The sequence below is a fragment of the Lepidochelys kempii genome, chromosome 2 (assembly GCF_965140265.1).
Source record: "Lepidochelys kempii isolate rLepKem1 chromosome 2, rLepKem1.hap2, whole genome shotgun sequence".
NCBI classification, from domain to species: Eukaryota; Metazoa; Chordata; order Testudines; family Cheloniidae; genus Lepidochelys; species Lepidochelys kempii.
The window spans coordinates 158,846,517-158,872,908 of NC_133257.1; the positions used below are offsets into that span (position 1 = coordinate 158,846,517).

The following is a 26,392-nucleotide window of genomic DNA, read 5'->3' on the forward strand; positions in this document are numbered from 1 at the left end:
AGGGCGGGGGGGGGTCCTTTCTCCCTGCTGCAGCCCCAGGGCAGCCTGCACCCCCAAACCCCTCATCCCTGGCCCCACCCCAGAGCCCACACACCCCGCCCCAGCCCTGAGCCCCCTCCCACACCCCCAAACCCCTCATTCCTGGCCCCACCTCAGAGTCAATACCCCTTGCCAGAGCCCTCATCCCCCCCCACACCCCAACTCTCTGCCCCAGCCCTGAGCCTCCTCCCACACTCCAAATCCCTCAGCCCCACCCCCACCACATGAATTTTGTTATGTGCACCAATATGGAGGTGATGTGTCACACACAGCCTCCATTTTGGTGCACATAACAAAATTCATTCCGCACATGGACATAAAAAATTAGAGAGAACACTGCTGGCGACCCCATTAAAACGGGGTTGTGACTCACTTTGGAGTCCTGAACCACAGTTTGAGAACTGCTGGTCTAGAAGGACCAGGTTACTGTGCTGTGGGATCACAGAGGGGGAACTGAAGAACAAAATGGCAGTTTCCAGGTAACTTTCTACACAAAATGTAATGATGGATACTATGTTGTACCTACTTTTAAAAAGAAAGATTCTGTCACTTTGGTAATCTACTTAAAGGAATGGGACAGAGCCACTAAAATATCTCGTTACAGTTTATGGGTGTGCCTGAACTGAACCTCACATTTTCATAAAAGTTTGGGCAAAAAAAAGGGCTTAATCCCAGAAATTATTATTATTAATATTGTGGTAGAGCCTAGAGGCCTCAATCAGGATCCAATTTGACTAGAAGGGTGGTGAAGCACCTATGAGTTACCTAGGGAGGTGGTGGAATCTCCTTCCTTAGAGGTTTTTAAGACCTGGTTTGACAAAGCCCTGGCTGGGATGATTTAGTTGGTGTTGGTTCTACTTTGAGCAGGGGGTTGGAGTAGATGACCTCCTGAGGTCCCTTCCAACCCTGATATTCTATGATTCAATATGTGAGGAGCTGTGTGCACATATAATAAATAGGCAGTCCTTGAGCCAAAAAGTTTTCAGCCTAAGGCCTTGTCTACAGACAAAAATTGTACAGATTTTAACTAAGGCTATATCAACAGAAAAACTCCTTCTGTCTGTGTACTGTGTGTCTATACTAGGGCTGCAGTCAGGTCCACATCTTCTACCTCAAGGCCCTGCAGAGACTCCTTTAAGGCGCAGGTAGTCAGGCGTGGAGCGCGTTGACGCATGTCTTCCTCCGCCGCCTCTGAGGGTTCCGATATGACTGGCAGTCCTTATACCTCCATCCAATGGATCTTTCACAAGAGCTCTCTGAGCTGCCTGTCTTCTACTAGGACCTCCTCAGGACCTGGAAGCTGGTCTCCGTGGCGGCTGCCAAAAGGGAGGACCTCCTCACGGAGCCCCTGCTACACAACCCGCATCTCAGTGTGCAGGTGGCGGAGTCCCCCGTGGTGCGCCAGAGGTGTACCCGCCAGGATTGGAGACATTCTGGACTACAACCAGAGGAACTGGTTGGACCCCCTGGTGCTCAGCTGCTGTATGGGGCTCTCCACCCCTCACATCCTGCCGCGTATACTCAAGGAGGTGAGGCCAGTCTTACAGCCTCTAGGGCTTTCCTTTAGCGGGTCCTGGGAGAGGGTGCTCCCTGCTTTCCCCTCACCCCTGGCCCTCCGGACATCACCATCAGGCCCCTGCCCCGTGATCCTTCCCAGCCGCCCCCTCCTCATCTTACTGTATGTGTTTGTAAAGTGCTGGGTGTATATAAAGAATTATAAAATTGACTTCATAAGAATTTACGGTTGGTTCTTCCTTCAGTTACGTGCGTAAGATTTAAGGATGCTACCTGGAGTGTCACAAATTCACCAAATGACTGTTGCTGTGTTTTAACAATGCCCCATTTAGCAGTGAGTTTAACTATGCTCTCCCTGCCTCTCATTTATCTCCGTTACATTACAGTAATTTAAAAGTGCATGCAATTAATGTAGCATAGGAGACGAAAGTATTAGCAGAGTAATGCTTATTCAAATACTTGTCAGTTGTGTGTTTTTAACATGTATTTACCTGACATCTGATCTCTGATGATGGTGTATTCTGGAAACAACCCTGCCCAGAAATGATTTATACAAAGCAATTCAACTGCTTTCCCTGGTGTTTGCGCAGGTGCATTATCAAGTCAAGTTGCTAGAAACTGTGCCAATTATAGGGGGTTGTATTGTGCCTCTTATGCACTTTCTTATATTGGGGCAGGTGCAGAATGGCATGCCCCAAGTGAAGATCCAGGAGGAAATCTGCTTCCTGCAGGAGGAGCACACCTGCCACTATGCCCTTCAATGAGTGCAGCCTGCTTTCCCCTGCATGCCTGGCCTTTGCATTGGGGATGGGACCATGGTCCCACCTCTTCCTTATCCTCTTTTTGCAGTGTCCCGGGCACCAGGGAGCAGTCTCTGCACTAGACTGAAATCGTGCCCAGATATTTATTGTGCTGGGACTCAACAGGGAATGCTTTGCTTTCTCAACCCACAAAGAACCGCTGAGCATTATCTGGCCCAAAGGTATTCCTGAGGTAGCTATAATGCAGGGGTGGGCAAACTTTTTAGCCCGAGGGCCACATCGGGATTGCGAAACTGTATGGAGGGCTGGGTAGGGAAGGCTGTGCCGCCCCAAACAGCCTGGCCCCGGCCCCCACCCCCTATCCACCCCTCCCACTTCCTGCCCCCTGACTGCTCTCCTCAGAACCCCTGCCCCATCCTGCCCCCCTGAGACTCCACCCCCTATCCAACCCCCCCTGCTCCCTGTCCCCTGACGCCCCCCCCCCCCCCCCCCCGACAGGCCTCCAGAACTCCCATGCCTATCCAACTGCTCCCTATCCCCTGACTGTTCCCTGGGACCCCTGCCCCTTATCCAGCCCCCTTATCATGCCGCTCAGAGCAGCAGGAGCTTGCAGCCCTGCCTCCCGGCCAAAGCCAGCCACACCACCGTGCTACCCAGCAGGAGCGGCAGGCCAAAGCGCTGGCAGCATGGCGAGCTGATGCTGTGGGGTAGGGGTCTAGTCTCTCCAGCCGGAAACTCAAGGGCTGGGCAGGACGGTCCCACAGGCCGTTGTTTGTCCACAACTGCTGTAATGTGTGGTATAAATATGTGGTAATTCTTATTTTATATACAAAGTCATGTCATATTGCCTTTAATTGTTTGGATGAGTGGTGCTTGTTTTAAAAGTGGCAAGCTGCATATGTAGACCCTAAAAAAGTTCACAAGGGGCTATAAAATGGTAACAGGAGCACTAGTATCTACATTTACTTGTATAAAGTCACTGCTGATTATAGAGAATGAAACACTGACTCTAGGGATGTTTGTAGCTATTCCTAAAAGTCAGAACATGCTTTTAAAATTACACTGCATGCTTTACATGATATTCTGATACACCACACTAGTAAAACCTTTGAGCACCGCAGCAAGTATTTAATCCTCAAAGAGGCCTTTCTAAAGCTTATTTCTGATAAGTGAACAGCCCTAACTAATTTAGGTGTGCATCTGTGTTTTTCATCAGCAGCAACAGTTGCCTAAAGCCACTGTAATCTGAAGAGAATGTGAAATGAAAAATACTCATACCTTGATTGCTATTAGCTGCCTGAGGTCCTCAGATTCAGGGTAATAGAATTGCCTCTAATACTAGGCTCTTATTACACAAAGTCTAGTTCTTAGGTTTTTGAATCAGATAACTTGCAAATTAGTTGCTAGGTGTTTTTGCAGGTTTACCATTGTTTTGGGTTAGGTGTCGGAGAAGCTTCCTTTTCTGATGGGAGAAGGTTTGCAATTTCAGCTTGAAGCGGAGTTTTGTTTTTAATATGAAAAGGGAAGCATGATGATCCTTTGGATTCCTGCAGGGCACTTAAGTGAGAGCAGCTATTGTTTCATGTTTTTGGAGGGAGGCACTCTGTTTTGGACTGATGGAGGAAGTTACATCAGCATGCATAATGAAGCAGTGGGAGAGCAACTTGTACTGTTTGGAAGTGGACACTCTCTGTTCTCACGGTCTGACAAGTGGCAGTGAAAAATGCTTCCTGAGAACATTTACTGTGTGTAAAACCACATGCAAAAGAGGAGAAGGAAAGCTAGAAAAAATGTCAAGTGAAATTATTAGAATGACATGGACTTCTGTACAGTTTGCATTGTCTTGACAAAGTGGATTTTATGGAATCATTTTTTACATTGAATTCAGAACAGAGGAAGTGTCAACATGAATCACCGAGCTACAGCTCTGAAGACAAGAGGTGATAATTATCTGAGCATAAAGGTATGTTGAACACAGAAACAGTGAGAATAGTAATAATGTGTATAGTCATAAAAAGTATGTTACAATAAAATGTTATGTTTATTGACATCAGTAACAGTTTTCTAATTATTTTGGAAAAGTAATCCAGAAGTTTTATATTTTACAAGTTCAGTTTTCCACTCCCATTGCAATCAGGAAAATGTAGACAAACCTGTCTAAAACTTTTTGAATATATATGACAAAGAAATATACATATGGATAAAGAGTAACTCAGTGCTTTGAGGTTAGCTACATGGGAGAAACCAATATATGTGAAAATAAGACTGATTTTAACTCTTTCTCATCTGCTAACTCAGGCAGTGGTGATAAATTGTTCTTCAGCTCAGAACTGTGTAAAATGAACTTAACAAACTGCTTCTCACTGTGGGAGAAATGGAATTTATTGCCTTAAGAATATGGGCAGTGGCTTATATGTAGGAATGTCTGTTGGCTTAAAGAATGGGCATGGCTTAGTAAAACAAAACAATCTTTTCAGTTTCAGATAAAAGTGACAGAAGCTGCTTTGTGTTTTTATGTGAATTGTTAAAATGTGTTGACTTGTCTGATTCAGCTTTTACTGAGAAAATTAAATTGAGTGTGTTCCATTTGGCAAGTCTACTTCTACTACTCAGCAATACTTCAAATCACACTTGATAGTTTGATGTAGTTAATTCAGAATAAAAGTGCATTAAAAGATTTGCAATTACAGAGAGGGGAAACTTCATGATTTTAAAGCTTATAAATCAGATGTGTTAATCAAGATAATATCTGAAGTAATATTCGTTTAGAAATAATGATAATGTTCTTAGGATAGAAACATTTTGTATGTTCTAAAAGGGAAGTTGAAAATATATATCAGTAGGTTTGGGACTTGTGAGCATTTGTAGTACAGATATATGCATTGCAATATTTGTCTCATGAGGATGCTTTGTAATAAGTTCTATTCATACATAATTTGCCTAGTGTTAGCTGATTACGATTATATCAAAGCACAATTACCACTATAAATGTTCATTGTTTATCACTTACTGTGATGCTGTATTACTGCTTAAGCTGTAAAGCTGAAACCAAATTAAAATTCACAGTCAACATTTGTTGGAAGGAACCCACTAAGTTAGTAAGTTCTCTCACCATCAGACCCAATGTGTATTTTTCTTGTTATATAACGCTATATGGAAAAATCCACCAGTTTCTGAATCATATGCTTTTTTTATACACTAGCCAAATGTTCGATACATTAGGATTTTAAAGCATATGTGGAATGTTTCCAATGGGTCACAGCAAAGTTCAGCAGCTTTGACCTCAGTCAGGTACACAATGAAAGAGATAACAGTTCTTCAGCTTGATATGTCAATCTATTATTGTCTCCCAAAGTAAGAAATGCATTCAGACTAGCACTTTATAGTCCAATGGTTTTAGTCTTTGTGCATCTGGTTAAAAATTTGGTTTAGCACTTTCTGTATGTGACACAACAGTTAATACTCATTTTGCTTGAAGTAGCTACTGAATACTTTATTTTTTGTTTAATGACAGGTTTCAGAGTAACAGCCGTGTTAGTTATTTATGCATCTGAGGAAGTGAGCTGTAGCTCACGAAAGCTTATGCTCTAATAAATTGGTTAGTCTCTAAGGTGCCACAAGTCCTCCTTTTTTTATTTTTTGTTGAGCTTAAAGGAGGTCAGACAAGACAAAAATAATTAACAGCTCATTTGACTTTGGGCTTGAATCAACAGGTGGGCACAACTTTGTTCCTATTGCCCAATGATCTACAGTCCTTTAGATACCATTGTGTAGTGAGTGGATGTTTGCAAGTACGATTAAGATTTTGATATGAAATGGAGTTCTATTTTTGCTGCTTCTGCGCCAAGAAAAGTAACCTTTGTCCTCCCTTAACAGTAAGATTAGGTAGGTCAAACAAAGGACAGAAGATCTAAATCTAATTTTATCTTTTAAATAATTATATTTTGGTTTCTTGAAACTGATACTGCTAGCAATACTGTACCTTGAATAGATATTTTCAGATATTTAATTTACTTGTGCATATAATATGGTAAAATGATAAAGCAAACGTTCAAAATGTGTATATTTTAAAAAAAATTATTTAAAATGTAGGCTTTATCTTTAGCCATTCTTTTTTTTTTTTAAGGATTTGAATGTGCCAAAATGTATTCTAGTGTTTTGTTTTGGTTTTTTTAAAGAACAAAGCAGAAATCAAACTTTGTATTTCTTTTGGCTCAGGGGACCTTTCCTTTGGCAAGTATGATCTCAAGATTAAACTGCTCTGTCTGTTTTAAAGGTTCGCAAATTATTTAATTGCCAGCAAAAATTATAGCATCATGATTAACTCTTCGGGATAAATTTGGACTGTAAGGCTTTGTCTACACTACCCAACTTTTAGCGACACACCTATTGCTAAAGGTGCAGGGTGTAGCTGCTGTTAATCAGCAGGACAGAGCTGTCCCGCTGACCAAAAAAAAAAAAGTTCCACCCTCAATGAATGGCAGCAGCTTTGTAGGAGAGTGCTCCCACGAACAAAGCGCTGTTCACACCAGGACTTTTGTCGGGAAAACTTTTGTCGTTCAGGGTGTGTGGTTTTTTAACATCCCTGAATGGCAAAAGATTTCCCGACAAAGTTCCAGTGTGGCTGTTCTTGGGGGCCTGGGACCTCTGAGGTAGGCACAGTGTATCAAGGAGCACCTGGGAATGTATTGTCTGGGCAGCCTGTGCTATACTTTTTTGGCAAACTGTTCTGTTTCTTTTACACCAGTGTAAATCTGAAGTAACTTTTTGACTTAAATGGAATTACTCCAGATTTATTGCAGTGTAAATGAGAGCAGCATTTGGCTCTTTGAAAGGCTTCAGTGTTTGTTCCTCTGCACTGTACTGGATCACCTGGCCAGTGTAAAGGGTGTATTCCCATGGTTCTCAACTTATTACACATTGTGGGAAGCATATGCAGCCCACAATGTGTTACCTGGACTGCAGGGGCTAGGTGGCAGGGCAGCGGCAACCCAGAGCCTGATGTTGGACCCTGGCCAGCTGCCCTGGACCCCGCTACAGACCCCTACCACACGGCTGTCCTGGGCTCCTGACCCCGCGGGGCTGGCCAGGAGCCCCGGACCCCAGACTGGCAGCCCCGCCCCCACTGAGCAGCTCAGCACACAGCTGAGCTGGGCCACAGCTGTGTGCTAATCGGGCTGCATGCGGTTTGAGAACCACTGGTTTATACTCAGGCTATATCTACATTTACAGTCTTACAGTGGCACAGCTGTACCTATATAGCTGTGCCTCTGTAAAAGCACTCATGTAGCCGCCTTGTGCTGACACAAGAGAGATCTCCCGTCGACATAATAAAACCAGCTCAATGAGTGGCGGTAGCTGTGGCGGTGGGAGAGCATTTCCCGCTGCCATAGCGCACTACACACGAGCACTTATGCTGGCAAAATGTGTGTCGTTCTGGGATGGTTTTTTGGTTTGTTTTTCAGACCCCTTGAGTGACAAATGTTTTGCCGACATAAGTGCTAATATAGACATGGCATCAGATTCTGCCCTCGCCCCTCCCTGTCTCTTTGTGGAGGCTGGCTCCACTTTGGCCCCAGGCTCAAGCAGCCATTTTGTTCAGGGAAGGGAAAAAGTATGATTGCAAGCAGCTCCAGCAGGAAGAGGGGAGAGGTGCTTGCACCATCCCTCATGTCCCCACTGCCTGCCTAGACAGAGCTGGCCAGAATATAGCCATTTAGATTTGACACCACAGATAGTAAATATAGTCTATAGACCACCTAATGAATGCCTTTCACACACATACATACTATAGGGTAATACTTAAATTAGTTAGGACGGTGTGACCCTGGGTAAATCACTATCCTCTCTGGGCCTCAGTTTCCTTATCTGTAAAATGGGGTTAACAAAACTTACTCTGGGTATTGTGATATTAATCAGTTAACATTTGTGCTGTGCTTTGAGACTCCATTGGAAACAGTTGTAGAAGTGCTATTGTTCAAGTTTCAATTAGTTGAACTTCAAACAATTGAGATAAATACAGGGGATACTATTTTCAGGATTCTCACTTTGATGACATAGAAGAGTTCTTGGTAGACTATAAATATATTTTTAAAATTAATGTATTTTAATGAGGCAAGGTTGCTGAGGTAATATCTTTTATTGGAGCAACTTTTGTTGGCAAGAGAAGTTGGCCCAATAAAAGATATTATCTTACCCACCTTGCCTCTCCTAATAGGAGATAATTGCCGTGGCCAGAGACCATCTGACTTTTTTTTTTTTAAACCTTTATTTTGCCTCCAGACAGAACTACATTAAATGTTAAAACCATTGATTAGAAGGGCTGGCTTTGCAAAGGAGTTGTCATTTAGCATGGCTGGCCTTAAGGTGCAAGAAATAAAATTGTCTTTTGAAGACCTCTAAGCTTTTTTAACATTTGGCATTTGATAGCTGGAAATAAAATTACTTGTATATGTTGCACTCAAAGTGGTATTTAGTATTTTCAGTAACAGAGCAGCCAAAAAGTGTAGAAACTGTAAATAACAATTCACATTTTTGTGTGTGTGTTTCCAAATACCACTATTCTTTTTCCTTCATACCCACTACAGGGGCCAACATTTGGAATCTTCCTCTTGCCAAGATTCCTGTAAACCTAATTCTGTTGAAAGAGCACAAGAGGAAAATGGAGAGTGGCTTTGTGTGTTCTCTAAACTGTCAGAGGTCCCAAGCAGAGAAATCTTGAAGATCTTGTAGCCATTGCAGAGGCCCAGGCCATGAATACAGACACCTGTGTTGTTCTCTAGGTCTCTCCCATGGCAACATTGGGGTGCTCCTATTGATTTTCTGACCATACCTGGGCTGAAACCCCACATGATAGCACATTGATGGTCTGTGCAAAGGACAATGTTGACACTGTCAGTCTTCTCATATGCTGGGCAATCCCTGTGATTTACGGTGTGGTGATGTTGCAGGAAGTGGCTCTCCACAGGCCACGCTCACTCCCAGTTCTGCCACATTCCTCCCTCTCCCAAAACAAGGAGCCCAAAATACAGAAAAATATGTCTTCCATAGAATTGGCGGGAGTGGGAGATGATGGTATGTTCGCACCTTCTTGGCAGTCTCAACGGGTTTGGGTCATTTGGGCTAGAATGGGCCATTTTGATGTTTTCACATGGATAAAGATGAAGTAACAACACTTCTCTGGTAAGGCAGAATTCAATGGATTACTGATTAAGTGTCTCTAACCACCTTGATATGCAGAAGATGGTCACCCATATGTTTTACCTCACTACTCAATTCCAACACTGAAAGTTTAGGCCTGGCTAGCTGGAAAAGAGATTTAAAGTTCTTTCAGTTGCTTACAGGAGCCCTGTCTAGCTCAGTAATGACTGAAAACTATTACTGTCTGATGATGGTCTGTTGGCCTATGTAGCATGAAATGATAGTCTCAGTCCATCTCCTGGTGGAGACATATCCACATTGCAAAATTTGCCCCACCTCAGCAGTCTCAAATTAGATTTGTGTGCCACACAGAAACTAGGACATCCAATGTTTTGCGCTCAAAATGTTGGATATGGTTGAAACCATTTTGAAAATTTGGGCCCAGTTACTTGCATATTGTGGATTGTACCTTTGAAAGATGATCCAGTTTTCCTCACTGAACATGAGTTTAAATCTGCCAGGTGATCATTTTACAGAAAAAATTAAATCCAGCAGGTCATTTTCTATGAGAGGCCCTCAGCTTTGAAGATCACTTGTTCCTTGGTCCAGAATAAACAGTATTCGTTGACCTTCAAGGCATGCTTCAAGACCTGTCTTTTTACCTAGGGTTTTGGGCCTGATAATGCTGCTCATTGTGAGTTAAGATGGGTATTGTTGGAGGCCTGATGGATGTACATATTTTCAGGTTTGTATTTTGTTAATGTATTTTTAAAATTATGTCTGTTTCTTTTTGTTACATAAATCTATAAAAAATAAGTAAGATGAAAAATTGATTTAAGTGAATCGTGTAATACAAATAAACTAAGAACAGATAGATGAGGAGGGAAGCTCTTGGACTGCTTGTTCAGAATGAGTAAGATCCCTATTCGGAGATTAAAAACCACCTCTGTTTTGTCAGGTCTAAGATTCAGTCTGCAGCCAGAACACAGTAAACCCTAACAGACACCAAGTGATGAGAGCAATGAAAAATGCTAGAACAACTGAGGAAAATAAAGAGTGATTTTACTCTTAATTCTACCCCCTGCCCTGCCCCCCCAAAAAAGTCATATCAATCTATCTCTCATCCTCTGAATTTAAGAACCATGCATTCTCTTGCTGTAGGTGCTCTTATTACAGTAACTCTCTGATGAGCACAACTTTTCTGAACGTCATTGAAGAGTATTCAGAGTTAATAAATTTGTAATATATTTTGACAGTCAAGCTATTGGGAGTCCATTCAAATGATTTTAATATTGAATTTATCTGTAAGATGAAGAATCAAGCACTTGCTGAGAGTCCTTAACTAAGAATCAGCATTTTAAGTCTGAATGAGATAACGGTGGTAAAATAATATTTAAATGTAATTCTTGCGGTCTTATTTAAGCTTGTATTGTTCATTACACAGACTGAAGTAATGTCCAACATGTCCAGGTGTTTCCTTTAAAAGCAAAAGCTGGCCAAAATGATTCTTTTTTCTTGGCACTTTATGGTCATTCAACCTTTTCTTCTATTGAAGAGACAACACAGCCACAACAATCTGTATAGTTGGGACTGCATCTGCTTTGCCCATTTGTTTTGTGTGTTGAAGTTCGCCTCCTCCGTTTAATTATTGGCATAAATAAGAGTTTTAGTTATGGGCAAACTTCAGGTGTTTTATTTTGGACAAACCCCAAAGAACTGACCGCTCATCTGAACCTTCTGAAGTCTCCTCCCTGCCAAACCCTATCTTCATTCATATGCTTTCTTCAATTCCTGCCACCTTATCCAGATTCCTAAAGCTAGTAACTCCCCTTTTTATCACCCTAATATTCACCCACCTACACACCTTTGTGTTTGTCTGGTGAAGTCCATTGTGAGGGCTCAACAGATCTCGCAGACTGTGCTCACCCAGCTGCTATCATAAAATTCTGTGCATTCTAGGGCTTCATAGGTCAGGGGGTGTTCTACACACTGTTCATTCTGCAAGTCCTAAGGTGAGATACAGAGCTGGCAAAACTTGGCTCCCACTTTCTTCTCTCCCTCTGTGCGTCCCTTCCTGGCCCTGCTTCATTCTTAGCCCTTCCTTGCCCTCCTCAACTCTCTGCTGCCTACCGTTGCAGCCTTAGTACTCATTTTTTTGCCCCAGCCGGAGCAGCAGCTGTGAGCCACTTCTGCTCTGCTGTTTCCTGGAGGAAATAGGACCCAGCAGTGAGGGACACTTTGGGCATGTAAATTAAAGGAGGAGGGAGAGACAGGGGTCAGGGTGAGCTGCTGCCAAGAATCCTGGTTGGCCCCTCCCCCCAACAGTGACAGACCATTCCTTTTCCTTATGATAGCACATCCCAGAACTGTAAGATCATAGAGCCCTGACACAGGAAGCAGTGCACTAAGGATCAAGTTGCCTGGCCCAGCCTCAGTGGAACTGAAGGAGCACTTTGGCTGGCCAGACGGGACAGCCCTCTGAAAATCAAGACATTGCACTTTGCCTGGGTGGTCCACCAGTGACCTACCTTGAATGTGAGAAAACATTTTTCCTGGGTCTGTAAATTGGACCCACCCAATGTACTTTAAGCTCTTAAAATAGGCAACTGTAATTCAAGAGATATGAGATTCCTATCAACTGTGTGTCTGCCTCCCCTTAAAAAAACACTGTTTCAGGATGTGGCTGAAACAGTCAATCTTATTTAATTAAAAAAATATTTTTGTTTTACTCCCTGAGAGAATTGCACATACATCAATTCAGAGGATTTATGAGTAAGATAAGGACAATTCAGCGGATTTGCCCCTTGGACACTGGAGGCAAGGGCCGTACTTCCCTTTGCAGAGAGAAAAAACTCCCTTTCTGGTGTATAATCCATTAGAATTGAGATTACAAAGATTGAACAACTCCCTCAGTAAGTCTGAAATTGGGGCTTTTTCTAAAAGTAATACTAAAACTCGTGATAGTTTGAGGGTTATGCAGAAATGTACATAGTCCTTTCTGCCAGCCCTCACCAAGTCCAACTGCTAGGATGCAGTGTCTCTTCTGCTAATACTCTACCTAAAGATCTATTTCTTGCTCTCTTTCTCTCTCTCTCACACACACGGATAGGGGAAAAGGTGACCCTGTTCTTGCGAGGGTGAGTTAGCTGATGCAAGGTTTTTGGACACATCTGGAAAGGAAGGGCAGCTCCATAGGATTTGAGCAAATTCTAATGTAGAGGGCAGTAATTTCTTCAGGTTGGCCAGCAAACTACATGAAAGAAGATTGTATTGTTCAGTCTCCCAGCATTTTACATGAGGAAAAATTACTACAATCATCCAATTATTGTTTTAAGTATGTTTTTTAGTTTGTTTAGTTTAGTTTGGCTGATTTTATGTTTTTGCGGTAATGAAGATATCCCAGTCCCATTCTAAAGTCAGGATTTCCTCTACTGTTGGAAAAATCTAATTTGGGATGGTAGCTTTGGTCAATGCTGCTGTTTGTCCCAAGTAAAGTTTACAGTTTGTCTCTAGTTTTTGAAGGTTTGTAAGAAGGGGTTTATGAAAAGCAGGCATATCAGCTTTTGCACAGTTCAGACCACATTGCTGGGTGAGATGGATATATTTTTGTCTTGCATCCTCCATATGCAATTAACTATATTCATCATATAGTTTGAGAGACTTTCAGATAGAATCCTCATAGCACATCAGGATTTGGTTTAGTGTTTTTAAAAGTCTTTCCTCACCTCCTTTGCTGCTTGTGGATGCAGTTTTATTGCATCTTCTCGTAGAGTTCTCAAGTTCTATTGAGAAAGTTTTACAAAATTACAGAGACCCTTTGCTATGCAGTGCAGGTGGGAGCAATTTGTAGGCAATGGGGAGGAGTGGAGAGCAACAGTCCGTTACATCCTTCTCTCCAAATCCTGGACACTGCAGCAGTCTCCCTGGTGGGCCTGGGCTCTTCAACTTTTGGTTGGAGCCTGGGAAGGAACTGCTGTCTGTGGTCTGCTTGTCTCAAGTCTGAGCAGATTGAACATTGGAAAGTTGTACCAGCAGATGGATGTAGCCACCACTGAGACGTTTGCCTCCAGCCCAGCTACCGTACTGTGGGGGAACCGTGGCATACTGAGGAAGGGAGGAAAGACGCTGTGTAGAGGCACTGAGTTCTCTGCACATAAGCTCCTGCTGTCTGTATCTGTCATGAGATTTTAACCCATCTGCTGGCTTAGGGGCTCCTAGTTTCAGGAAGGAATGAGAGACAGTAAATGCTCCCCAAGCCTCAGTGAAACGAGGAAGGAAAAATCTGAGAATGGAAATTTGTGAAGTTTCCAGCCCTCTTCATGGGATAACTCAGGCTGATGCATGTGGCCCAATAAGTGAAATGATCAGTTAACACAACTAATGTAACAGAGAAACAAATGTAGAACTATGGGTATGTCTGCACTGTCCCTGGGAGTGAGCCTCCCAGCCGGGATAGACAGACTGAGCTAGTGTGCTAAAAATAGCAGTGTGGATGTTGTAGTTTGGGTTGCAGCTCTGACTTTCAAACCCACCTGACTCCCTAGACTTGAGAGCCTGAGCTCCAAGCCCAAGCTACAATGTCCACACTGGTACTTTTAGCGCACTAGCTCAAGTCCTACTAGTGTGAGTCTGTCTACCCAGGCTGGGAGGCTTGCTCCCAGCTGCAGTGTAGACATACCCTAAACGGTTATTAGGAAAGGAGAAATAATGTGCAAAAATACAATGCAACCAGCTCTGAAGAAAAGACTAAACTTAACAGCCCCAAGCACAAAAGAAAAAGTTCATGACTTGCTCTCCTGAGACTCAAGATGTTCAGATATGACCCTTCTGTGACTCTGCCTATGTATCCTTTTTCTCCAGCTGCTGACTTTTCAAAGCTGATAGTGAAATATACATTGTTGAGCAAGATCTGACCTCGAGCTAATTAAGTTCTTTCCAGTTCTGATTTTATTGTTTTTATGATATAAGGAAAGCTTAAAATTCTGGGGCTTTCCCTCATTCTCTGACAGCTAAATTTGCCTTTTTTGTCATTTGAACTACCAATTGCTATTTCTTCATCTTGTAGGCTTAGAGAACGGGGACTTTTTTTTAATAAACTATCCTTTCTGAATTTCCATTCAGAGATGGATAATGTAAGATATATCACTATTCTCTCCTTGTTCTTTGGGTGGATTTTCAACATACTTGCAGAAGTAGTATTTCTGTTATTCTTTTGTCTAAAACTCTGTGTGGGGATTCCCAAGGGGGATGTGAACATTCTCTCCAGAGAAGGTTTTTCAGATGTGCCAAGAGCTTCTGTTTATATTTATCATGTGTTTTATATAATCTGTCTTGTGGTTAATAAAGTAACTATTTCACTTTCTCTTCTTGAGGTCAAAGAGCTTCTTAATGCCATTAGGCATCTTTCTGGAAATTATGAAGTAATTAATCTGCTTTTTAGTTCCTGCAAAAGTTCATCAGATACTGCTTAATAAACAGATGCCATTTTAGGTGGAAAGCAGCTAAGAGGCTGTGGCTGATCAGATTTTATTTTCCCTGTGCTCTTTTTTTTTTTTTTTAAATCTCTTGAGGCCCTTTTTGTTCTAAGGAATCTTACATAGCTTCAAGTAAAAATGCATAATTGTTTACCACTGCAGTTTGGGACCTAATGTAACTGATCTTAATCAAGCTATGTGTCTTAAATAAGCCCATCACTCTGGGATATGAGCATGAGTCATATTTACTGTTCTAAACTCTCCTTTCAACAGTGCTACCTACAGGAGGCAACTGTGAGAATTCTCTAGCCATGCTGCTAGCTGCAGCCGATCAATCGAATCTGTATTACAATACATTGCCACACGGTGGGCCAGATTCTGATTGGCCCCTATGTGGGTGGATAGTGGTTGAGATGCTGCAAGGAGCCTCCTCTCCCCTTTGCCTGGGTAAGGGGCAGGCAGAATTCCAGTCCCTGTGCTCAGAGGAGCACAGAGCTGGTCCATCCTGCCCCAAAGTGGGAATGCAAAAGGTCGTGGCAGGGCTATCTTACCTCCACAGACATTGGACAAAAGAGTGAGTTGGCTGCCCAGAGGTAAATAAGTTCCACTCTACAAAGAGGTGCAGTAGCAGGTTTGCAGCCTATGCCCCTGCCTACGAGACATTTTGGTGGATGGTGCTGCCCCCCACCCGCACTGGGGAGCAGAGCCATATCCAACTGTCCTATGGACTGTGCCTAAAGGTCAGAATCCTGCCTTGCATTAGCACTGTGGCAGTGTACTGCATGCTGTGGGATGGTTGCAGGAAAGGTGTAAATGAACTCCGCCGAACTTGCTTCAATCTAGCGGTGCACTCTTTTAAATATGTTAAATAAAACCAATATTTTGACAATCAACCTTTCTTCCCATTAGACAATAACCAATTGTGAAAAGGCTGTTATCTGTTTATAAAGTGTTCGGTTACCAAAGCCTGCTAGAGCTGTTAGTTCTCATGACAGTATAACATGTGGATATGGCTACACGGTAGCTGGGAGCGTGCCTCCCAGTGTGGGTAGACAGATATGTGCCAGCTCTGCGAAAGCTAGTGGGATAAAAATAGCAGTGTGGCCGTGGCGGCCCAGGCAGCAGCTCAAACTAGACACCTGAGTACACACCCAGAAGTTAGGTGGGATTATAATTGGGTGGCTAGCCTCTGCTGCCACGGCCACTCTGTTTTTGTTTTCGTGTCTGTCTGCCTGCCCTGCGGAGCAGTCTCCCAGCTTCTGAAAGTGTGGGGTGCACTGCGGGGCCAGGACAGCCCCTACAGGGGGTGAGGAGGGACCGCCATACTTTCAGCCCCCAGACCTGCTCCGCCTCCAGGCCCAGCTCCGCCCTAACTCCCTCTGCCCCCTGCTCTGACCCCATACCAACTCCAACCCCAGCCACAACTCCACAGCGCCACCTGCTCCAGCCCCAGGCCCAGCCTGGTTCTGCTGTCATTCCCTCCCACCCCTCAACCAGCGTGGACTCCAGCCACAGCTCCTCCTCATCCCCAGTTCTGCCCCATCTCTGCCTTCAGCCCAGACTCCTCTGCTGAGGAAGCCTGTGAAATAATGGAGGGGGGGCACAGACAGATTGCATTAGTGGTAAGTGGGGGCACGGCGCATGACTGTAGAAGTTTGAGTGCCATTGAGGTAGACAATGCCCTGTGTGGATCTCAGCCACTGTCTAATATGGGTCTCAATATTATGGGGGGAAGGATCTGGGACCTATTGGAATGCCATCTCAACGGATGGTTTTGGGCTGTTACAGATTTTAAGGAATCATAGATTTGTGTTTATTTCTTGTGGAAGGCACCCAGATTCTACAGTGATGAACAACATTATAAAAAGCTTGTTAGAGAACATCAGGTTGGTGGGAGGAGGCTCCTTATCTAAACTCATCGAAATCAGAGAAAAAGGACTGAGGGTTGAGCAAAGGTTCAGGGAAGTTATTAACTCTTTGAACCATTTTGCCCAGCCCTACCCTACATTTTCCCTGTTAACAGCTGACCTGTAACTGGATCAGAATAACCCTTTCACTTGCTGGTTTTATAAATCAATGAAGACTAAAGACATACTTGTACACGGGACACTTACAAAACTGCTAACAAGTCTGGACTGGACAGTGTAATTCTAGTTAAAAACAACAGTAAGAATAAATCAAGGAGACCTTATTGTTTTGTTGTGGAAAGCCAGGTTCCTACATGAATTCCTTCAATACTTTTTCTTGGTATTTTAGTATATAGTTATGACCAGCAACTTGTCCTTCTTTCTTCCTCTGCAGAAGGATTTGCAATTTTCTCTAGTGCCACCCCATAGTTACAGGTTGTATTTTTGACACATAAAACAACTTTCACAGCAGCAATTACTTATTTGAAACATTGACCGCTGTATTACTAAGAATGTTTTTAATAGCTTTAGTTTTGAAAATTCAAAAGAATATAAGAATTTAAGACTAAGAAATACTTAGAACATAGTGGGTATAAGATTAGTTGAATAAAACCTCAGAGCCATCTACCAAATTCTTAAAATAAAAATCTTGAATATTTGAGTTGAGTTGAGAAGGCAATATTGCTGGGACAAGATAGGATGTCTAAGATCGAGAGAACTAAATTTCTGAACATATATATACTGTATAGTAAGAACTACATTGATCATCCTGTAGTGTGTTTTTTATGGTACAGCCTGAAAGTGTATAATATTCAGGAAGGCAAGTATGATGATACACAGACAGAGATGTCGCTGCATGGTTTCATACTTTAAGCTGATGAATCAGTTTAGCATCCATTATTCCAGAGTACTATTCATCATGTCTGACTCAGACTTTAAAGGTCAACTATAAGTCACTAGGTTCTTAAGAAAAGTGCAATATTTCATGTATAATTTCAATAATGCTGTATTTCCCCCCACCTTCACCCTTTATTGAAGAAAACAGATGCCATTGATTTCCACTCCTGCTCACTCAAGAATGTGTAATTTTTAACCACACAGTTGTAACTAAATTTGTGATACAGTCTACCATTACCATGGCACATGAATAAGAAGCATGAAAAAGCTGACTCTTTATTTATTCTTCTTATGAATACAAACACAAAAGGTCAAACCTGCAGCTCTTAATCATTCCACGCTCCATGATGTTAACAGGACTTTCATCAGATTACAGGCTGAGTAAAGACAGCAAAATTTGTCCCATATTCTTTTAAGATTTTCATACAGTCCTCAAGCAATAGCTATAGTGAATGTTCTGAATGTATATTTTTTAAAACGATAATCTGTTTTAAAGGCCTATGTTTTCAGTGCTCAAGCTTTGTGTTTAACAAGTTTCTATTTTCTTTAATAGCTTGCATCGGCTAATTTAATGCAATGAGATGGAGAAGTTGGTTTAAAAAGTTGAGTGACTAATTAGTAGCTTACTGGGAAAATTATACTTGAAAGGTACTGAACAGATGATAAAGCCTATTTTGGAGACTTGATAAACCAGGTGTGTTTCTTACAGACTAGATACAAGGCAGACTCTGGCAAAGGATTTAATAATCTATTTTGTCTTTGAAAACAGTTTGTTTTGGCTGGGTTTAAAAGTGAAGCTGGCAAGGAGGCAGGGCAGCACATCTTTCACACAGGATGGTCTTTTTTTCTCACAACACCTAATGGGAATGCATTTGGCAATACCAATGCTGGCTTCTTTCAAAGATTAAAACAAAAAACCTTTCATGTGTGAATAACATGTTACAGGCATGAGAATTAGTGCTATATCTCATGTTGTTTTATTGTGTAGATTGTTGGAATGGATTTGGTTAGCTCACCTAAGCTAAATAAGACTGGAGAACGGAGGTCTGCAGTTTGCTTCAGGAAATTTCTGATTTCATCAGTGTGTGAATGGCCCCACCTCACCCTTGCCCCTCTCCACTGTTTTTGGGATGAAGAGAATGCTTAGGGGCAGGGGCGGTGGAGCATGCTGGCTGGGGCACCTGGACAAGGGTGAGGAGATGTTTTATTTTCACGGGGGAGGGGAGGGCGAGGTTAACTAATAGGACATTTGCCTGACAGCACCTTGAATGCTTTGTATGTTTTGAGTATTCTTATCTGTCTGTCTTGTCTATTTAGGCCCCAATCCTGCAAATGGTAGTGCATGAACAGACTCCTGTGCCTACATGTGACCCAAATGAAGTCAATGGGGTTCTGCCCAGCTGCAGCCCAGCTGTTCTGCCCAGGTGCAGCAGCTGCCCACATGCTAACTGCTGTAGGATTGGAGCCTTAGATTGTGACCTTTTCAGGGCTTGGAGTATGTCTTCCTATGTGTTTGTATAATACCTAGCCAGATCTTGATTCCTGTCTCTGGGCATTAACAAGAATTATTTTATTTTATTATTGCTCTGTATGGCTCCAACTGAATTTAAACCCTGCTTTGAACCTGCAAACATCTACATGTGGAATTTTACTCTTTGATTGCCATTGAGAGACACTACCCAGCTCTTATATAACCCATCACCAGTAGATCTCAGAGTGCTTTACAAATACAGATATGGAAGTGAAATGCCCAAGTTTACACATTAGGCCAGGGGTAGAGATAGGAACAGAATCCAGAATCTCCTGACTCCCTGCCTGATACCTATCCGCTGAGCCAAATTACCAGAATGTGTTGATTTGTGAATAGCCAGCTCAGGCGGTAGCTGCTTAGATAGCAACTCTTCCACTGCTCCTTTCCTAGCAAGAAAACACTTGTAACCCTATTTTAAGAAGCTTTGAGTTTCCTCAAACTTTAGCCAGTTCTTCAAAGTAGGTTAATTTAACATTTGTGTGTACTGCTAGATCAGGCTGGGATGGAGAGTATAGCAGGAGGGGCTTGGCTAATCAGAGATAAATCAGTGGAATGTAAGCCAGCTGGGAGCTCCATGTTTCTGGAATGCTTTGGTACCATGAAGATTCTGTCACAGAAACAATGCATTTTTGAGAGTGGGAGGAGGAAGAAAGAAAAAGGCAATATAACCTCAGTTCTGATTACTCCTCCATCTCTTGTAAACTAGAGATCTGTCAAACTGGCAGTGCTCCAGCGTAAAGCTCTTTCCATTTAATTATAAAAAGTGAACAGTTTCAACATGTATAGTTTCTTCAGCATGTGCATCAGTCACTTAGTAAGTTAGTTGACATGCAGCAGAATGTGTGTTTTGTATAAATAGTAGCCTGCTTTTTAGTTTATTTGTGTTCATTTTGTTATGAATGTGTTTAATGTAAATGTAAACGGTCAAATCCATCCCGGTATATATCACTGGGCTTCAGTGGAGTTTCACCGGAGATTAATTTGTTATTACTATTGCTCCTACAATGTGCAAGGGGATGTTCAAACACAAAAAATTGCGTAGTCTCTGCCCTGAGTAAATGGGACTTGAACTCCTAACAAGTTTGTCAATAAAATTAACTGAAGCATAATATAATTTTATAAGAAAATCACTAACTACAGTTTTTGAAATAAGATGTTTATTTCATAGAATCATAGAATATCAGGGTTGGAAGGGACCTCAGGAGGTCATCTAGTCCAACCCCCTGCTCAAAGCAGGACCAATCCCCAATTAAATCATCCCAGCCAGGGCTTTGTCAAGCCTGACCTTAAAAACGTCTAAGGAAGGAGATTCTACCACCTCCCTAGGTAACACATTCCAGTGTTTCACCACCCTCCTAGTGAAAAAGTTTTTCCTAATATCCAACCTAAACCTCCCCCACTGCAACTTGAGACCATTACTCCTTGTCCTGTCCTCTTCTACCACTGAGAATAGTCTAGAACCATCCTCTCTGGAACCACCTCTCAGGTAGTTGAAAGCAGCTATCAAATCCCCCCTCATTCTTCTTTCTGCAGACTAAACAATCCCCGTTCCCTCAAGCCTCTCCTCATAAGTCATGTGTTCCAGACCCCTAATCATTTTTGTTGCCCTTCGCTGGACTCTCTCCAATTTTTCCACAACCTTCTTGTAGTGTGGGGCCCAAAACTGGACACAGTACTCCAGATGAGGCCTCACCAATGTCAAATAGAGGGGGAATCTGCTCGCTATGCCCCTACTTATACATCCCAAAATGCCATTGGCCTTCTTGGCAACAAGGGCACACTGCTGACTCATATCCAGCTTCTCGTCCACTGTCACCCCGAGGTCCTTTTCCACAGAACTGCTGCCAAGCCATTCGGTCCCTAGTCTGTAGCTGTGCATTGGGTTCTTCCGTCCTAAGTGCAGGACCCTGCACTTATCCCTATTGAACCTCATCAGATTTCTTTTGGCCCAAACGTCCAATTTGTGTAGGTCCCTCTGTATCCTATCCCTGCCCTCCAGCGTATCTACCACTCCTCCTAGTTTAGTATAATCCGCAAATTTGCTGAGAGTGCAATCCACACCATCCTCCAGATCATTTATGAAGATATTGAACAAAACCGGCCCCAGGACCGACCCCTGGGGCACTCCACTTGACACCGGCTGCCAACTAGACATGGAGCCATTGATCACTACCCGTTGAGCCCGACAATCTAGCCAACTTTCAGCCCACCTTATAGTGCATTCATCCAGCCCATACTACTTTAACTTGCTGACAAGAATACTGTGGGAGACCGTGTCAAAAGCTGTGCTAAAGTCAAGAAACAATACATCCACTGCTTTCCCTTCATCCACAGAACCAGTAATCTCATCATAGAAGGCGATTAGATTAGTCAGGCATGACCTTCCCTTGGTGAATCCATGCTGACTGTTCCTGATCACTTTCCTCTCATGTAAGTGCTTCAGGATTGATTCTTTGAGGACCTGCTCCATGATTTTTCCGGGGACTGAGGTGAAGCTGACTGGCCTGTAGTTTCCAGGATCCTCCTTCTTCCCTTTTTTAAAGATTGGCACTACATTAGCCTTTTTCCAGTCATCCGGGACTTCCCCCGTTCGCCACGAGTTTTCAAAGATAATGGCCAATGGCTCTGCAATCACAGCCGCCAATTCCTTTAGCACTCTCGGATGCAACTCGTCCGGCCCCATGGACTTGTGCATGTCCAGCTTTTCTAAATAGTCCCTAACCACCTCTTTCCCCACAGAGGGCTGGCCATCTATTCCCCATGTTGTGATGCCCAGCGCAGCAGTCTGGGAGCTGACCTTGTTAGTGAAGACAGAGGCAATATTTGCCCCCCTGCTTTACAAAAAGGAAGTCATTAGCAAAATTAAAATTTTATATCTCTTCTAAAAAAGTATAGATTTATGGTTGCCTTCCTTTTACCACCCTAACAACCCTAACAGAGGAAAGAAATTAAAAAAAAATCCTTATCCCTTGAATCTCATTTCTCCTTATTAACCCCATTATTTCCCTCATGATTTTTTGGTGTTGGTAAATACAGAGATGACAATAGAAGGGATAACAGCATAGCCTGCCCTTCACCGGGTCCAGTAATTCCATGATCATTGCATTCAAACATAGGATGGTTCAGTTTAGGAACACCAAATTGGAACATATTCTTTTGGATTGTATTGGGGTGGAGGAGAGGTAGCAGTGTACTGGGTGGGTTTTGGCAGGTGGTGAATGGATTCAAGTTGGAAATGCTTTTATTTTCTTAAAGGATCCTCCTCCCAAAGAATCCCTTTTGAAACATGAACCAATGGACTGGCTCCCACAGGGTTTTATGATCAGGAAAGGTTTTTATTCAGTTCAAAGTTGGGCACTTGGTAGGGGTTGAACAAAACCACATGGGCACAAGTAATGCCAAAGACATGGGTATGAGACACATGGGTAGGAGACATATGTCACTGGTTGGGGGTTAGGATGTGGATGGGGGAGGGGAATGTGTCACTGCATGTCTGTGGTGGAAACATATCATTGGCTGGTGGTGGACGGCAGTATGTCACTTGCTGGGCATGTGCTTGTTTCTCTCCCTCTTTGCTCAGTGGCTTTCCCACTTCTCCCCTTGCTCTAAAACTTGTAATTCTCTTTGGCATTCTTGCTTCTCCCCTCCCTCCGCAATGATGTCCGGTGTCTTCTCCTTAAACTCAGGTTTGACTCTTTGATGAGCCTAGTGCTTTGTTTCCTTGTTGGTCTGATTATTGAATTTTCCCACTACTACTATCCAGTGGATTATTTACAGGTGTTGCGACACCCTATGCTTCATTTGTGGTGGTGGAGGACAAATTCCATAATCAGACAAGAAATTATGCACTGGGACCCAACACAAAGACAGTTGTTTTCTAAAGTGAGCATTATGGTCGCGCAAGGATAGAGGTGGAGAGGGAGTGTAGAAAGTCAGAACAAAATGAACCAGAACAGAACCTATGGTTTCAGTGTAATCTGCTGAGGCACTGGGACTACTCTACCAAATCATGACAGCCCCGGGCAAAACGGACATTTAGTCTCCTCCTTGACACTGCAAGTTCCCACAACCTTTCTCATCTCAAATTAAAACCAGAGTTACACAAGAAAGAAAAGGCAGTAGTTGCATACAGATAACATGCTAAACAAATGCCTTCAATAACCAATTGCTATCATGACCATTATTCTAAACCACCTTATACACAAATCCATATTAAAAAAACTAAACAGCTATGTGATCGGAACATTTAGGATGTATGGTTAAACACTCAGAAGTATGAGATGGCAAAGGTAAGGTTGTGTACTGAACCTGAGCCCTGTCCAATATATGTGTATGAGCTGGTCTCTCTAACAATGCACAGTGTGACAAAGTAGCCCAATGGTGTTGAGCAGGAAGGGGGGATATGTGACAAAGTCAGGCCGGACAGCTGCAAGAGGGTGTAGGAAGGCAGATATGTTAGCCTTAGAATGTTAAAGGCCCTCTTCCCTATAAGATGAGAAGGGGTTACCTCAGGTCAATTAGGAACACCTGGATCCAGTTAAGGGCTACCTGAGACCTTTTAAAACCAGGAGGGCGAGAGAGACAAGCTGCTACCAGGCTAGTGGCAGCGGGGAAGTAAGCTTCTCCAGGAGGGAAGGCTGTGCTCCTCCCCATAGGGGAAGCAGACAAGCCTGAGTGCCTGCTAGGTTAGGGGAAGGACTGACATCCCGGGGCAGGCTACAGAGTGACACCCAGCCCCAGTGAGGAGGCAGGGGAAGGTATCACCCTTTGGTTTTTTTGTGTATGGGACTCTTTCCCTTTTGTTTGGTGGAGGATCACCCTGTAGGCCTACCCTGAGGCCTATCCAGGAAATATGGCCAAAGGAGCACAGAGGGGGGAGGACAAACGCTGCCCAGAGTGGCGTGGGGCTGATTTACCTCAGGCCCACCATCGCCAGAGGGGGAAGTGCTTGATCCGGCAAGATGAAGGAGGTGCCATGCCACAATAATAACTTCATAAAAAATTTTCTACAGCCTTAGATACATGTGACATCTTCTAGGGTTTTGTGTATGCCAGAGAAACAGAGCCCAAGATGCACAGTGAATGGGACAAGGGTTCTTGTGAGCCCTTGCCTTACTCACTGCAAAGCTTTCAACCTGTAGAAAAATAGTATGGTATTGTATCATTATGTGATTGCATTATAATGCAGATGCAGAAAGGGGCAGAGGTAAAGTTGCACACACACAACATTGGCAATTCCTAAATTTTGCGTATGCCAAACAAACATCATCCAAGATGTGAGGCTGAGACAAGACCTTATGCATACCACATAGGTATATATGGGCTGAGACAAGGGATTTTCTCAACCCCTAGTTTGTGCCTCTGCATTAGGTATTTCATATGTGCAGTGCATACCTAGAGACATTTACGTATTTGAGTCTACATTCCTGCCCTCTCAAATCTCCTTGGGGGTGTTGACTGGCTATATTTTTCTTCACTTACTGGCCAAAACGGTGTTATACCATGTGAACTCACTAGTGCGGAATAATTATTGCCTTCTCCCTCAGAGGTAGCTTTAATTTAGTGGTGTGTCAAGTGGTTCTTGTATGTATACCAGTCATGTTTTAGTTCCTTGTGAATGAATGGGGGTGCTAGAGAAACATAAGTCATTCTCACACTGTTACTCATTCACTCCGAAAGGTGTACGATTCGCCATGCTAGGTCAAACCTGTGGCCCATCCAGCCCGGCGCTCTGCCTCTGGCAATAGCTAATGCCTATGCTTCAAAAGAAAACAAAAAGCCCCATAATACACCTCGTCAGTTGTGCGAAGAAGCTGTACATTCTCGTTGAAGCGATTTATTTCAGAATGACATGTCCTCCTTCCTAGAACAAAAATAAAATAGCTGGATATTTTCTCTAACATTATTAATTATCATTTTTACTTTATTTATTTGCACTGAAATAGAGCCAAAAGGCCCCAGTTGAGATTGAGGCCCCAGCATACTGTACAAACAAAGGAAGGCATGGTCCTTGACCTTAAATCCATACGATTTAAATAGGTAGGCTTGTCCTGTTTGTGCCGTTTTAAAGTGACCCTTAATTCCTAAATGAAAGACCTTTTTGCTTTGGCAAACAGTTTGATTAGCAAACTAAATAACCTTTTAGTTATTAGAAAATTCCTCCCTCAAGGTGCTTTCCATTCCTGGTGTGTTCCGAAACATCTTTGCAGACACATTCCTGACTTGACAACAGTTACACTTTTCAAACTCTTGGAAAAAAATACTTTTCACATGCCTTTCTCTCATTCCATGTGTAGTTGTCATTCTTCGTTGGCTGCACACAGTTCAAAGTAATACTTATTATTTTCTATTCAAACTGGAATAAATGGAGGTCTTCCAAGAGGCAAGCTCCTCATTTTGTGTGCATGTGGGAGGAGGGAGAGGGAAACGGAGTGGTGGTGTTCAGGATATGAAAGATATCGAATGCATCATGTTGAATATTTTACCTGTTGCAGTTTTATACTTTGATTTCCGTTGCCCTGTGTACAGCAGCGTTCTTGTAGCTGTCCAGGCTGCCTTAATCTTCACAAAGGAGGAGGAGTTGCTTTCAGAGCTTTTTATCCAGATGAATCCCAAATGCTTTCTAAATTACCAGTCAGTCTTTGTCTCTCTTTTGCGCCTGCTCGCTTATGTATGCTCATTTAGGCTCAACGACTGATTCCTGGCCAGGCTACCAGGCCAGCTATGCTACACAATGTTGCTTAGTGGAGTCATAGAACATGTAGGATCTGATTGCTGCACTGAGTAGCATTAATCAATCAACTTTGTGCATGGATCTTAACTGAGAGAGGGATGAGACTGTGCTTAGAGCACTCCTGCTGTCATAGAAAATGTTAGGGGTCCAGGACATACAGCTTTCTGTGTAAAGTCCTGAGAGCTTGGTGCCATAGAAAATGTTTTATGCGCCTAGCAGTAGTGCTCATAAGTGCATTTCTCCAAGTTCCGATGCTGGCAGGATTGCTCATGGAACATCTTGGCTCCTACTGCTCTGCTTTTCCACCACATAGACCACATAATAGCAAGAGCAGGATTTTGCCGTATATCTAAGTGCTTGCCCATAGACAAAAGTCACACCAGTAAAAGCTTGGT

At 43.0% G+C, this 26,392-nt stretch overlaps 1 protein-coding gene across 5 annotated transcripts in view; it reads left to right on the forward strand.

Annotated features, from left to right (window-relative positions):
* The window catches only part of PLEKHG4B (pleckstrin homology and RhoGEF domain containing G4B), a 200,442-nt gene that overhangs the window by 64,246 nt on the left and 109,804 nt on the right, over nucleotides 1-26,392 (forward strand). For 3 of the 5 annotated variants that reach the window (XM_073332600.1, XM_073332599.1, XM_073332601.1), the window contains exon 1: nucleotides 4,002-4,278. In XM_073332600.1, coding sequence (XP_073188701.1) covers nucleotides 4,222-4,278 — 57 coding nt within the window. In that variant the 5' untranslated portion in view covers nucleotides 4,002-4,221. Of the gene's footprint in view, nucleotides 1-4,001; nucleotides 4,279-26,392 lie in introns of those variants that run through there. The other 2 variants (XM_073332597.1, XM_073332598.1) reach the window with 1 other exon arrangement.